At 43.8% G+C, this 14930-nt stretch overlaps 1 protein-coding gene across 1 annotated transcript; it reads left to right on the top strand.

Moving 5' to 3' along the window:
- Nucleotides 1–5390: 5390 nt before the first annotated feature.
- Nucleotides 5391–12241, top strand: LDHB (lactate dehydrogenase B). The gene is made up of 8 exons (XM_069968600.1): nt 5391–5498; nt 8753–8886; nt 9458–9575; nt 9842–10015; nt 10462–10635; nt 10713–10830; nt 11020–11143; nt 11972–12241. The coding sequence occupies exons 2-8, from the start codon at nt 8758–8760 to the stop codon at nt 12137–12139; spliced, it is 1005 nt and encodes a 334-aa protein (XP_069824701.1). The 5' UTR covers nt 5391–5498; nt 8753–8757; the 3' UTR covers nt 12140–12241.
- The last annotated feature ends 2689 nt before the right edge of the window (nt 12242–14930 follow it).

Here is a 14930-nt window from a genome sequence, read left to right as displayed (position 1 = left end):
AACAGCACAGAGAAGACCCTCAAAACTTCTGGAACAAGGTCATTTGGAGTGATGAAACCAAAATCAATCTTTTTGGCCACAAACATTTATTTGGAGAGTTGTCCACAAGGCCTATGATGAAAGGAACACCATTGCTCTTGTGTAGCATGGAGGTGGATCGCTGATGTTTTCGGGATGTGTGAGCTACAAGGGCAAAGGAAACGTGGCCAAAGTTGAAGGAAAGATGAATGCAGCCGGTTATCAGCAAATACTGGAGGCAAATTTGCACTCATCAGCCTGGAGGCTGCACATGGGACGTACATGGGACAATCCAACATGACAACGATCCAAAACACAAGGCCAAGTCGATCTGTCATTGGCTACAGCAGAACAAAGTGAAGGTTCTGGAGTGGCCATCTCAGTCTCCTGACCACAATATTATTGAGTAACTTTGGGGAGATCTCCAGCACGCAGTTCATGCAAGACAGCCCGGGAATTTACAGGAACTGGAGACTTTTTGCCAAGAAGAATGGGCAGCTTTACCATCTGAGAACATAAAGAGGCTCATCCACAACTACCACAAAAGACTTCAAGCTGTCATTGATGTTAGAGGAGGCAATACAAAGTATTAAGAACTTTTGATCAAGGTCATTTGGATGTTTTTGGTTGTCATTTTGAGTTAAAAAGACAAAACACAATAGTTTGACGGAAAAATGGCTTCACCCGACCACCAACCATGGGTGGAAAAAAATACATTCTGACAACAGATATCTCTTTTTACCCACCGTATACTTGCACACTCCTCTATTGGCAGATTATTTCCTCTGAGAGTTGGGCACTGAATGTGACATGGCAATTTTTATTTACCGTAACATTTGCTGCCTTTGGAGGGTCAGGACAACCCATATACATTAGATAGTTGGCTCGTCCTACAGGAATCAGCAGGTTAGGTCAAAGTTCATGTAATGTTTATGGGCATCTTAAGGGAAAAGGTGTCAAGCAGCTTCTGAAAGGCACCTATTTTTGTATTTGCCACAGCCCACTGTCCTCTATGAAAACTACTGGCATCATAAATCTGTTATACTTTAGACACATTTTCCAGGGGATTCACAGTTAGTAAGCAATCTAACATTACTCCATCTGCTCTGCACTTTTTCACAGTAAATCTTCATGCACAACGTCCCACATTGCACCATAACAATCCATGCTAGACTGTAGTTCTGGACTAGTTTTAGTACCAGGTAAGGCTATGTTCACACAGGACGTTCCGCCGTGACCGGCCATTGTTTAACTCTCCTATGTCCGGAATCAATGATCATGATCATCAAATCCGGACAAAGGTAGCGTTAAACAACGACCACTCATAGCGGAAAGCCTGTTGTTTTTACAGCGTGGTAACATAGCCTTACCTGGAAAGGGCTCAGAGCCTGTTAGGCAAACGGGAGCAGCCTATGGTGATAGGGCAATTCAGCTCTAAGCTTGTGTTCTGGAAAGAGCCAACAAGACTATGGGGGAGATTTATCAAACATGGTGTAAAGTGAAACTGGCCCAGTTGCCCCTAGCAACCAATCAGATTCCACCTTTCATTCCTCACAGACTCTTTGGAAAATGAAAGGTGGAATCTGATTGGTTGCTAGGGGCAACTGAACCCCTTTCACTTTACACCGAGTTTGATAAATCTCCCACCATGTTTTATAAATCTCCCCTATATGATGTATGACTACAAGTCTATGAATGTGACATGCAACACTAAATAATCTATAGATCAGACTTCTTTTTTACACTCATACAACACTGCTAAACTGGGTGTATCAACAATCCATATAGATGATATCGATGTAATATACATTTATATATATATATATATATATATATATATTTATAGTGAGTTCTAGAATGCAACTTATGTAGTATGATCTTTGGCTGTGCAGCCTGTGCCATTGCCAAAGTCACTGTGTAGCCTTAAGTGAGGACCTTGTGTATACACGGAGCCCCAGCCTAGTGGAAATTAGCCAGTACCCTATATAGAAAAGGGGAACCCTGTCGGGATTAGCTCCACTAAGGCTGGGTTCACACTGCATTTTTGCAATCCGGATCTGTTTTTTTATGGACAAAAAAATTGTGTCAGCAACGTTTTTGTGTCCGTAAAAAAAAAAGGATTCATTTTGATCCGTTTTTTTTTTTTTTTTATAATGAAAGTCAATGGAAAAACGGATCAAAATGGATGCACACAAATGCATCCGTTTTTTTCATCTGTTTTTTTGCAAAAAACGGATGAAAAAAACGGATTGCAAAAACGCAGGATATACGTGTATCCTAGTGAGAGGACCAGGCCGCCCTTGTTGGCCCTGGCAGGGATCCCTAGGCTCAGCTTCCTTGGCATCGCTCCGCCGCATCACTGGTTACACGGACGACTTCACATCTTGCACTGAGCGATGCGTTCTGTTAACCCTGTAGTGATCAGGATGTTGTGTAACCCTTTGTTATCACTTCACACCTTGTGCACAGGCCTCTTCTATTGTACGCCGTGAGCTGGACTTCTGCCAGGTCTCCACACCTGCGTTTAAAGAGCACGATGCAGACTTGTGCGCCTTGCCCTTTAAATCCAGAATGTGCCATATATCATCTATATAATGGCTCCCGGATATGATAGATGCATGTGCTCCCTATAGGTTAACTATTTCCTAACCGCGTCTGGTTACTGGAACTACTACTAAGCAGGAAATGAGACGTTTGAGATCAAAAGTAAGAATTTTCCATACACGTGGAGACGAGTTTAGTTTGCCCGTTGGGGTGTGTTCACACACATGATGCAGTCCTGGAAGATATGTTGGTTATGGGTTAAAGTGTTTGGTCTTTATAATGTGGGAATACCTCCTTAAATGTGTTGCCCTGCAGGTTTCTCACAACCATGATCATCGGGGGGGCAAGCCATTGATTTCAATGGGAGCTTCAGAAGATAATTTAGCAAAAAGTGACTTCTGTGGTTCCTATCTGATAACTTTTAATAAGCACATTGCATTCTAGGGAATAATACGGACATGCTATGTTGCAAAACTACAACTCCAATCATGCCCTGATCAAAATGGATGCACACAAATGTATCCGTTTTTTGCAATCCGTTTTCATCCGTTTTTTGAAAAGAAAAAAAACGGATTGCAAAAACGCAGTGTGAACCCAGCCTAACTGCTGCAAAACTGCATACAAAGTGATCAGCCTGCCCAGTGCACTCTAGTAACTTCTCATCCTGAGCCGGTGAAGGTGACAGATACAGCCAGGTGACTTTATGCTGCTGCCAGGTGACTCTATGCTGCTGCCACTGCTATGCGGTTATGTGACAAGGTGACCCAGAAGATCATGCTATCTGGGAAACATGCTGTAACCTGAGGTCGACTGGTGTGTTCTCATCACAGATCAGTGGATACATGCATTATTTTATTGTCTCATTGAATTTAAAGGGATTTTTTAATGCAGTTATACATTTTCTAATTGAAATCAAAGTGATGTAGATTCATCTGGATCTGCATGTAATCCACATAAAAAAAATAATTAAAAAAAACCTCTAAAAGTTCTATGTCCAATATCAGACGGTTGTAATAGGTTAATACTTTGCACCGAAACTTTAAAGGGATTATTCAGGCTTAGAAAAACATGCAGATACACCTGTTTGGGTGTTGGTTTGGCACCTCAGTTCCATTGAAGTGAATGGAGCCAAGTTGTAATACCGCACACAACCTGAGGACAGGGGTGGCGCTGTTTTTGCCAAAAAGTAGCTGTGTTTTGTTTGTTTTTTTAGCTAATCCAGGATAAACCCTTTAACAAAACTTCTAACATGTTATGGAGACAAGTAATAAGTTTAGTAGAAGTGGGGGTCATTCATTTCAATGGCTGAACGGAGTAATCTAGTGATATATAAGCTAATAATGCGCTATGATGAGCGTCCATTATGGGTATGATATAGATACTAACATGCAGCTGTGTAAAAAGGACTGTGCTGTAATAGTCAGTGTGAATGTACAGGCTACACGGGGTCCATCTTTTTAATAGGGTCCAAATCTCAAGGATGAGTTTTACTTGGAGTGTTCCTTTAAATCCTCCTCAGATCTCTCTGATCGTCAGCTGACATCTGATTAGAATTACTGATCAGATAAATAGCCGGGTCTGGTTCCTACAGCCATTCACCCCCTGAGCCTTGGACAGCAGAAGTGGTGCTAGGAGTAGCTGGAAGGTATGTAGTGCTTGTGGTTTATTTTGTCTCTTTTACATCTAAAGTAAGTAGTACTTATGCTCTGGGTTAGTATAGTGGGGCCCCCCTGCTCATCTATAGATCAGACTGAATGTACATTGTGTCTGCTACTCTGGAGGCTTTAGTATGTTCATATGGACTTCAACTGCAGTACCTAACTTCACCTGTGGAGGAGCTGTGGGGCACTCACTAGCTGACTAGGTATTTGTAGTATACAACCTATATACCCTATACTTGTACCACTACTTAGGTTCACTTATCACTATCAATGGCTCCCTCAGCATGATGTGACTCCATTAAAATCAATGGAACCCTATCATAAAGGGGCTAGGGTTTCCTCCTGCTAAGGGTGGGTTGGCCTGTCTCCAGTGCTTCTGCCTGGGTCTGCTGGTACAGTCACTTTAAAGGGGTTATCCATGTTTAAAAAAAAAAAATTAAATTGCTACTTTTTGGTCTGTATTGGGTATTACAATTCCATTCACATTGCCAGACCTGCAATACCTCACACAAACTGAGGATGAGGGGGTGCTGTTTCAGCATAAAAGCAGCTATTTTTTTTTTTCTTAAGACAATGGTCTAAGCTATCACACACAGCTCTGCTACATCTATACCCATACCATAGAAAACAAGTCCAACTAGATGAATGCAGCCTGTTGCATCCCATAGTGATGGAGTAGAGTTGCTTATGACCTTTAGGCTGTGTTCACACCTACAGGCTCTGCAGCAGATTTGATGCTGTGTTCGGTTATTTAAATGAAATATGCTGCGGATCTGGTAAGTGTGAATGTACCCTTAATAGTGGAGACTGTATAAACTGAGTAATGCTGCTTCTATGTGTATTATATTGTATGGACTCTGTATAGCAAGGGATGGGGAACCTTTGGCCCTCCAGCTGCTGCAAAACTACTATTCCCATCATTCCCGGCCAGATAGTAATTGTAGTCTGTGCATATATTCACTCTAGAACATGTTCTCTTCTCCCTCCATGGTTAACCCTTGTCTGCCTAAAAGACGGGACCTTCTTCTGACAATGGGCTCCTGTACGGCCTTGGAAAAAATTTAAGGCTCGGGAGGCGTATATGAAAGAAGGGCCGGGCCTAGGATGCCCTTGCAGAGCTGTCCTTGGAGGGGATTGAGTGAGGTGATGGGGTGTGTCTGTAGCTGTAGTGATGTAGTCTGGCTGACTGAAGTAACAAGGCTGTAGCCACTCCTCTGCCTCACTCTGACAGCAGACGCCTCGTAGAAGCAGCAGACTTCCCCGGCCTTAAGTCACGTATGTAATCTGCCATTATGTCATTGTGCTCCCTGCTCCGGTAAGCCAGGGTATAGGCCGGTCTTATGACTATTGCACTTGGCGGTGAAGGGGTTAAGCCCTCATCCTCTTTCTATATACTTGTATCCTAGTGAGAGGACCAGGCCGCCCTTGTTGGCCCTGGCAGGGATCCCTAGGCTCAGCTTCCTTGGCATCTCTCCGCCACATCACTGGTTACACAGACGACTTCCCATCTTGCACAGAGCGATGCGTTCTCTTAACCCTGTAGTGATCAGGATGTTGTATAACCCTTTGTTATCACTACACACCTCGTGCTATATCAGGCCTCTTCTATCGTACGACGTGAGCTGGACGTCTGCCAGGTCTCCACGCCTGCATTTAAAGAGCATGATGCAGACCTGTGCGCCTTGCCCTTTAAATCCAGAATGTGCCATATACAATATATTGGCTCCCGGGTATGATAGATGCATGTGCTCCCTATAGGTTAACTATTTCATAACCGCGTCTTGGTTACTGGAACGATTACTAAGCAGGAAATGAGACGTTCGCGATCAAAAGTAAGAATTTCCTATACACGTAGAGATGGCCGTGCTGCCTGATACTGTAACTAGGGGGGAAAGTTTAGTTTGCTTGTTGGGGTGTGTTCAAAGCAGTCTAGTTTATGATGCAGTCCTTGACTAAATGTTGGTTATGGGTTAAAGTGTTTGGTCTTTATAATGTGGGAATACCTCCTTAAATGTGTTGCCCTACAGGTTTCTCACAACCATGATCTTCAGGGGGGGGGGGCAAGCCATTGATTTTAATGGGAGCTTCAGAAGATGATTTTGTAAAAAGTGACTCCTATCTCGTATAATTTTTAATATTAAGCATATTGTATAAGTATTCTAGGGAATAATACGGACATGCTATGTTGCAAAACTACAACTCTCATCATGCCCTGACAGCCTTTGGCTGTCAGGGCATGATGGGAGTTGTAGTTTTGCATAAGACTGAGCGTTTCAACCAGTTTTCTAGGTAAATGCATTTGACTTGAGGCCTAGATTATTGCTCTATGTGAATACCCTCCTCCTGTTACATATACTAACACCCATTCAAAATAAAATACTTTCCACTACTTTCGAGGGGAACTCTGATCCGATGCCATACACCTGACATGGAAATCTGACACCCATGTAGTATTAGCGTAGTCTGCGCTGCTGCCATTAGATGTAAGTCTGGAGGCACGTACGGAGCTCTGCTAGATGAGAGGGGGGGGGGGCACATGGTGACTTCTATGAATTACTGTGTAGATTACGTTAATGGAAATCTGAGTACTTCCCCCATCACATAATGGGAAATGCATGAGACGTGACGTCTTAACGTGCTTCAAGAATGACTAGAAACTAGTTTTGTGTAACACCACCCACCCCTCTAAGTGTATTGAACCTGAGATGGAATCTGTGTCAATGTGTATTGGTTCTGAATATCTGCACCATTCACAATGTCAGACTTCAATCTCCTGACACTGGAGGCGCTATATAGATTTGGGGTGTCCCTGGCCGGGAAGGGGGTGTTAAGGTCTTACAAAATCTATAATGTGAATAAACCTATTTGTTTTGTAACTTGTATACTCCTATAGCTGATCTGTTAGCTGTCAGTGAATGGAAGCCTTATTGGCTGCATCCATAAGATGAACCCTTCACCTATGTCAGATAAGTTAAATGATAGTGGCCTAGCCTCAGGATAGACTAATGGTGCGTTTACACAGATTTATCTGACAGATCTTAGAAGCCAAAGCCAGGAACAGACTATAAACAGGGATTAGGTCATAAAGGAAAGACTGAGATCTCTCCTCTTTTCAAATCCGTTCCTGGCTTTGGCTTTCAAAATCTGTCAAATCTGTGTAACGCACCATAATGGTCTGACTCCCAGCACCCCCACCAGTCAGATGTCTGGACGGGCTGTGGTGCTCTGCCTCTAATAGGATATGATGTGTTGCCATACTAGTTGTAGTGGTGAAGGTTACTACAGCGATGTCCTGTTAACTTAAAGGGGTTATCAAGCGCTACAAAAAACATCGCCACTTTCTTCCAGAGACGGCCCCACTCTTGTCTCCAGGTTTATTGCTCGGTTCCATTGAACTGAATGGAGCTTAATTGCAAACCGCTCCTGAACTGGAGACAAGAGTTGTGCTGTCTCTGAAAAAAAGTGGCCATGTTTTTGTAGCACTGGATAACCCCTTTAAATACCGCAAATCGTTTTGTTACTGCAAACAGGAGATGCCATTGATTAATTGTACACAAGGGGTGCTGTTAGATGGACCACTGCCAGGCTGATGATGGCCCATCCTTCATATGCCACAAGTGTTTAATAGGGGGTACAGAACTGGACTGCTTATTCCGATCCATAGGGGGTGCCAGCAGTCAGAACCCTACACTCTGATACATCCCCTAAGATGGGGAACCTTCAGCCCTCCAGCTTCAATTTCCATTGTGCCTGGACGGCCAGAGGGCCAAAGGTTCCCCATCCCTGCCCTAAGATCCTGAATGGGCCCTCAGGCATTGTTTTAACAGGAACTGCAAGTTCCCCATGTCCCACAGCTTCATTCGTTGTCTATGGAGCTGCTGAAGATGGCCAAGAACAATGCTTGGCTATCTCGGCAGCTGACTAGACCACGAATGAAGCTGTGGAACATGTACACCTTGTGGCTGGGGGTGTGGGGGACATATGCAGTCAATACCACACTGCTATGTGTTCACCAATGACCGTGTAATATTGCTGGGATTATCAGAAACATGGCACATCTCTGAACACTGTCTTAGGCCGGTTTCACACTACATTTCTGCAAAAAAATTTTTTTCCAAAAACTGGTGGGCGTGCGTCCATTTTTCCATTTAATGCAATTATAAAAAAAAACCTTTTTAACATACATAAACAGTCAACCTTTTTATGTCAGTTTAAAAAAACAGGTCCGTTTTGATCCGCTTTTTTTAATGGAAAAAATTGGATGTGCGCACTTTCATTTGCATAAAACAGGAACTGCTAAAATGTAGTGGTGTGAACCCAGCCTTAGCCTGCTTCAGTTCTGGTCTCCATTCACTGACTGCAAGCAGAGCTCTCAAAAATGGCAAAGCTTAGTTTTAGAACACGAACACATCTGCATAGTAGCTTCCATTTGACACATGTGAACAATGCCTGAGTAGGGTCGGATCGGGGTGACTGTCGGGCAATTAGTTTTTAAATTTGCTTTTTAACAAACTTTTTTTTTTGTCTAGTAACCATGGCAACCGTAGCTGAAAAACTGCTGAGCAGCACCACCAGCGAGAAGACCGCTGCTCCAAGGAACAAGATAACAGTCGTAGGTGTCGGGCAGGTCGGCATGGCATGTGCCATCAGCATCCTCCAGAAGGTATGTGCCAAATATAGCCGCACTCACACAGCGCGTGACCGCTTCCCGCACAGATGACCTTCTGCAATCCCTTTCCGCATAAGCAGAGAGGAACAATGGCCTCAAGCATAACAATGGGAGCTGCTGGAGTGATAGTGCTCTCTGCTGGCCTAAAGCTGCATACAGCAAATGGGGCAGCAGTAAAGCAATGGTGTTGGACTGGTAGGGGGGGCAAAAATGACTGTCTGCGATGGGAAGTCATTAGGGCTTGGAAATTACATGCCAATACAAGAGAAAATTTTCTCCAATTCCTCACCTACTTCTCAGTGTGAACATACCCTTAGGCCCAGTTCACACTGAGCAAAAATGGTGGGAGTCCTGCAGCATCCCTATGGGCGCGTTCTTAGATTCTGCAGGACACTGAGCGCAACGGAGAGCTCCACTGCAGAATTCCACCGTTTTGCTCAGTGTGAACTGGGGCTTAGAAAAAAATCAGCTGCACTTCTAGTCAAGACTAATAAAGCAACTGCGTAGCACAGTCCGTCCCTTTCCAACTCTGCATGGTGTCAATGACCGCTTGTTTCTTGAACAGGATCTTGCCGATGAGCTGGCCTTGGTTGACATCTTGGAAGACAAGCTGAGGGGTGAGATGCTGGATCTGCAACATGGAAGCTTGTTCCTTAAAACGCCAACAATTGTTGCAGACAAAGGTGAGGAGTGCGGCTGAAAGTCGGGGGGGGCCATGATTTAAGCCTGTGTATCTGTTGGACAAGGAGCTTTACGAGTCATGGGTGTCACTCAGGCCCTCCACCTGTTACAAAACTACAATTCCCATCATGCCTGGTCAGCCAAAGCTGTTGGCTGTCCAGGCATCATGGGGATTGTAGTTTTGTAACAGCTGGAGGGCCTGGAGTTTGAAACCCATGATTAAGACTATAGGGTGCCATATGCTAATGTATCCTACATCGCTCTGCAGACTATTCCGTAACAGCAAATTCCAGGATTGTGGTGGTCACCGGTGGCGTCAGACAACAGGAAGGGGAGAGTCGTCTCAACTTGGTCCAGAGAAACGTCAATGTCTTCAAGTTCATCATTCCACAGGTTGTGAAATACAGTCCTGATGCCACAATCATTGTAGTGTCCAATCCAGGTAACAAAAACTAGACTATTTTGGTGTCTTAAAGGGGTTGTCTAGAATTGGGGGGGAAAAACTCAGCTACTTGCAATAAAATCGGCATCACCCCCTGTCCTCAGGTTGTGTGGTATAGGAATTAAAGGGGTTATCCAGCGCTACAAAAACATGGCCACTTTCTTCCAGAGACAGCACCACTCTTGTCTCCAGCTTGGGTGGGGTTTTGCTGCTCAGTTCCATTGAAGTGAATGGAGCTTAATTGCAAACTGTACCTGAACTGGAGAGTTGTTGTCTCTGAAAGAAAGTGGCCATGTTTTTGTAGCACTGGATAACCCCTTTAAGCGCTATTCACGTCAACTGAACTGAGGTGCAATTACATAACCAACCTGAGGACTAGTGGTGCTGTTTCTGAAAGAAAGCTGTGTTTTATAAGCCTTGATAAACATATGGCCATTTTCCTCTAGTTGACATCATGACCTACGTGACATGGAAGCTGAGCGGTCTGCCCCAGAACCGTGTCATCGGAAGTGGAACCAATCTGGACTCTGCAAGGTTTCGCTATATAATTTCCCAGAAGCTCGGCATCGCCACCAGCAGTTGCCATGGTTACATCCTGGGAGAACATGGAGACTCCAGTGGTGAGTGACTACGTGATCGGCAAGTATCCCAGCTATAATACACAATTGAGTCGTGACTTGATGCTCTTGTTCTGCAGTTCCTGTCTGGAGTGGAGTCAATGTGGCCGGTGTCTCCCTTCAGTCCCTTAACCCTGATATTGGAACAGAAAAGGACCCAGAGAACTGGAAGGATGTTCACAAGCAGGTGGTCGACAGGTAAGGAGTTACAGAAGAGACATATATATGCAAGGATTCCCCTCCCCTCATTATGGACCTATTTAATGCAGGTTAGGAGGTATAGAACATAAACCTTGCTCCTAGCGTAGGTTAGTCACTAACTTCCTGATGAAACTGGATGGGAAGTCTACTTAATATATCAGACCATAATTTCTTGTATGATTGCAGCGCCTATGAAGTAATCAAGCTTAAGGGATACACCAACTGGGCCATCGGCATGAGCGTAGCCGACCTGTCGGAATCCATGACCAAGAACCTGTCTAGAGTACATCCTGTCTCCACAATGGTGAAGGTAAGAAGGGCTAATCTTATATTAAACCTTTAACTCCATTTCATGCAGGCTTTAAATCGGCAAGAACGTTACTAGAAACTCTTGTTTTGCCTGTATATAAACATGGCATTGCCTGTATATAAACATGGCATCAATCGGTTGAGAAGCAGGGAAAACTCCCAATCCTCAGCAGACCACATCTTGTGTGGTGTCAAAACTTCTTGCTATTAGCTGCACATCAACTTGTGTGACCAATGGCAGTATATTTCAACGGCCACACAAATGATCACTTGTGCCTTGAAAGCACTGATTTCACCAATGGGTCCTTGCACTGCTCCATATCTGGCTGTGTGAAGTACCTAGTCCTGTGACCATAGTGATCCCTGAGTTGTAACCAGAGGAAGCACAAGGTTGTGCTCTTTATTCCCTGGCTGACTACACAAGTTGGGTTCCTGCGATCAGTCAGGTTGACTGGGGTGGTAGTGAAGCCTGTCCATGTGCTTCTTTCTGGCTAGAACGATGGTTGGGCCTTCGGACTGGGACCCAGTGTGATCCCCTTGTTCTCCTGACACTCCCAATCTGGTTATGACTCTCTCCTATATATGAGGGTTAATGTTTGATCTTGGGATACCCCTTTTACTCCAAGAGTGTGAATCTGCATGGAGAATCCCACGAATATCAGATTTCCTAATGTTATGTAAATGGAGCCATAGACCATAAATACGTACCCAATGTGGCTTTAATGTCGGGCAACAAAATCACCAGAGCTAAAGGGAATATAGGCTTCTACTTCTGTTATGGTTGATGCTCAATTTGAAACAGTCAGAACAAATTGTCTTCTCCCCGCAGAACTACTACGGCATCGACAATGAAGTCTTCCTCAGTCTCCCCTGCGTCCTGAACGGCCAAGGACTCGTCCAGGTGGTGAACCAGAAACTGACAGACTCCGAGGTGGCTCAGCTGAAGAAGAGCGCAGACACCCTGTGGGACATCCAGAAAGACCTCAAAGACCTGTAAATGTCGTCTCACCGCACATCATGCCTTCATCACTAATGGATTTGTTGTATACTGGTTTCTAGAGTAACAATAGTTGTCGGAATAAAATCGGCTACTGAACAACTTGCTGTTGCAGCTTTTTCTTTGGTGTTGTAGACCCATAAACTGAAGGGGGTTCAGCATAGGGCCAGCTGGGCCGGAGTGTAATGTAAGACCTGTATGTACTGTACAGTGTCCTAGTAAGCACAACCCAGAACTACAATGACTTGTTCTACAAACAGGAAAGATTAGTGCAATAGACCCATAGGTCAACACTGAGTATATGTTCACATGTAGCAGATCTTGCACAAGTAATAAAGTATAAAACAAACTTACATTGGTGACCCATTCATCTTACCAGGGCTTTAGTGACAGCAGATGTGTTAAAGTTTCTGCATGTGTATATACCCTTATATCCTAATGACATGTTGAGGAGCAGTAGATCCAGCTTGTACGTATGGGATTTACTCCTGTTTGTATGTGTGGTGACTTCCTAACAGACTATGGGAATTGCAGAAATGGCCAGATAAAGGAAAGCGGCTGTAGGCCGGGGCTCCATAGTGGCCTGTTGGTTACAATATGGTCATGTACAGTGTAATATACTGCAATTGTAGTTTTACAAAGATTGTATGTGATTGCAATAGAACTCTATGGGAGGCATATAACTCTGTGCACCCACTGTACACTGCCTCACTATATTGGGCTTGTACACAGCAAAGGAGGGAAGATCTGTACATAGTCTGGTAGATACCCTAACCCAGTGCTTCTCAACTCCAGTCCTCATGGCCACCAACAGGTGATGTTTCACTGGAGATATAACTTTATTCAGTGCATCAGTATTCATTGTATGGGATATCCTCAAAACATGACCTGTTGAGGACTGGCATTGAGAAGCACTGCTCTAACCCCCCCCTCTTCACCTGGTCTGAGGCATGAATAAAACCTATGGGCACCTAATGGTGCTGTACAAAACTAGTCTTAATCTAATAGGACATACTATGGCGTACATAGACACCAGGTGTGAACATAGCAGTAAGATGTCTTGGGTGATGGTGGACAGAGCTGGTAATTCCTATTGAAAGGATTGGTCAGTTGTGAGTGCAGGTGTATCCGCTGTATTGCCTTTGTTTAGGTGTCTTCGCTTACTAAAGTCTGCAAATTGTCTTTCTAGCACACCTAATACAGGGAATGAGGAGTGTATTACGGCTCACCAGCTATTTTTATTGCAGCAGGTATATCAGCCATAGCACATACAGATGTGGACCTGCAGCTACGGACAGAATTAGCAGTTGTCTTAAAATGGGCTTAAGTCACAGTAACATGACCAGAGATGCCCATCTATAGATGGCTATTTCAGGGTTCTTACCCTAACGACTACAGAGCAAGGGTGCTGGTTCTCATTGAAAAGACCCAGTTTATATATGGAGTCTTGCGGGCCATGTTTCATAGAGAAGAAATATCTCTAGTGGCCACTATAGGTAGCCACTATGTCACTGTACCACCTGTGTAAATGTCCTTTAGGGTTCTTTCCTTTTATGCATACTGATACCGAGGGAGATGGGTAATGGTTCTCACTGAAGAGACTTATGGTGCGTTTACACAGATTTATCTGACAGATTTTGGAAGCCAAAGTGAGGAATGGATTTGAAAAAAGGAGAAATCTCAGTCTTTATGACCTGTTCCTTGTTTATGGTCTGTTCCTGGCTTGGCTTCAAAAATCTGTCTGTGTAAACATACCATTAGCTGGTATATGGAGTCTACGGGCCCATGTATGAAATCGCAAACTGGCTCCTTCGGAGGGAAGTTTTCTCGCACCACTTATAGGTAGCGACCGTGTTAGGCCCCTATTCCACCTGACTATCGTTAAATAGTTTGAATCTAAACGATAATCGTTCAGTTGAAATGCAGTTAACGATTAATGAGAAATTGTTGATTGCTTTATAAGACCTGGACCTATTTTTTTTTTTTCCTCAAAACGTTTGCATTGAATAAGATTTCGTTCGGTCGTTTGCAGTAGATACGATCGCAATAGCGAAGAAAAATATCGCAAATACGATCATTATCGTTCTATCGAAATGAGTGAACATTTTCAGGTCTTTCGCAATAGCAGTAGTTTGAGATCGTTGACTATTATGTGAATGATTGTCCGGTGGAATAGGGCCCTAAGTCAATGTCTGAGCCACATGACTAGATATCTACCAAACCAGATGCATGGCTGACATGTCAAATCCTTTGTACTATAAACACTTCTAAACCATAATAATCTCCCAATACTTGGACTCACTATATAAGCAAGTGTGACTGCTAAGCGCCATATTGTGTCAGTACCGATTGTAGCCTTAGGGCCCTATTCCACTGGACGATTATCGTTCGCATAATCATTAACAATCTCAAACGACTGCTATTGCGAAAGACCTGAAAACGTTTACTCATTTCCATGGAACGATAATCGTTACTTATGATCGTATTTGCGATTTGTTTTTTTTTCTTCGCTATTGCGTTCGTATCTACTGCGAACGACCAAGTGACGTCTTAGTCAATGCGAACGTTTTACGAACGAGCAACGATAAGAATAGGTCCAGGTCTTATAAAGCGATCAACGATTTCTCGTTCGGTCGTTAATCGTTAACTGCATTTCAACTGAACGATTATCGTTTAGATTCGAATGATTTAACGATAATCTGAACGATAATCGTCCGGTGGAATAGGGCCCTTAGGGTCCATTTACACAAATATTTGAAGCCAAAGCCAGAAACAGATTAAACAGATCAGG

This window comes from Dendropsophus ebraccatus, chromosome 1, assembly GCF_027789765.1.
Source record: "Dendropsophus ebraccatus isolate aDenEbr1 chromosome 1, aDenEbr1.pat, whole genome shotgun sequence".
NCBI lineage: Eukaryota > Metazoa > Chordata > Amphibia > Anura > Hylidae > Dendropsophus > Dendropsophus ebraccatus.
This window is presented reverse-complemented; position numbering and strand designations above follow the sequence as displayed.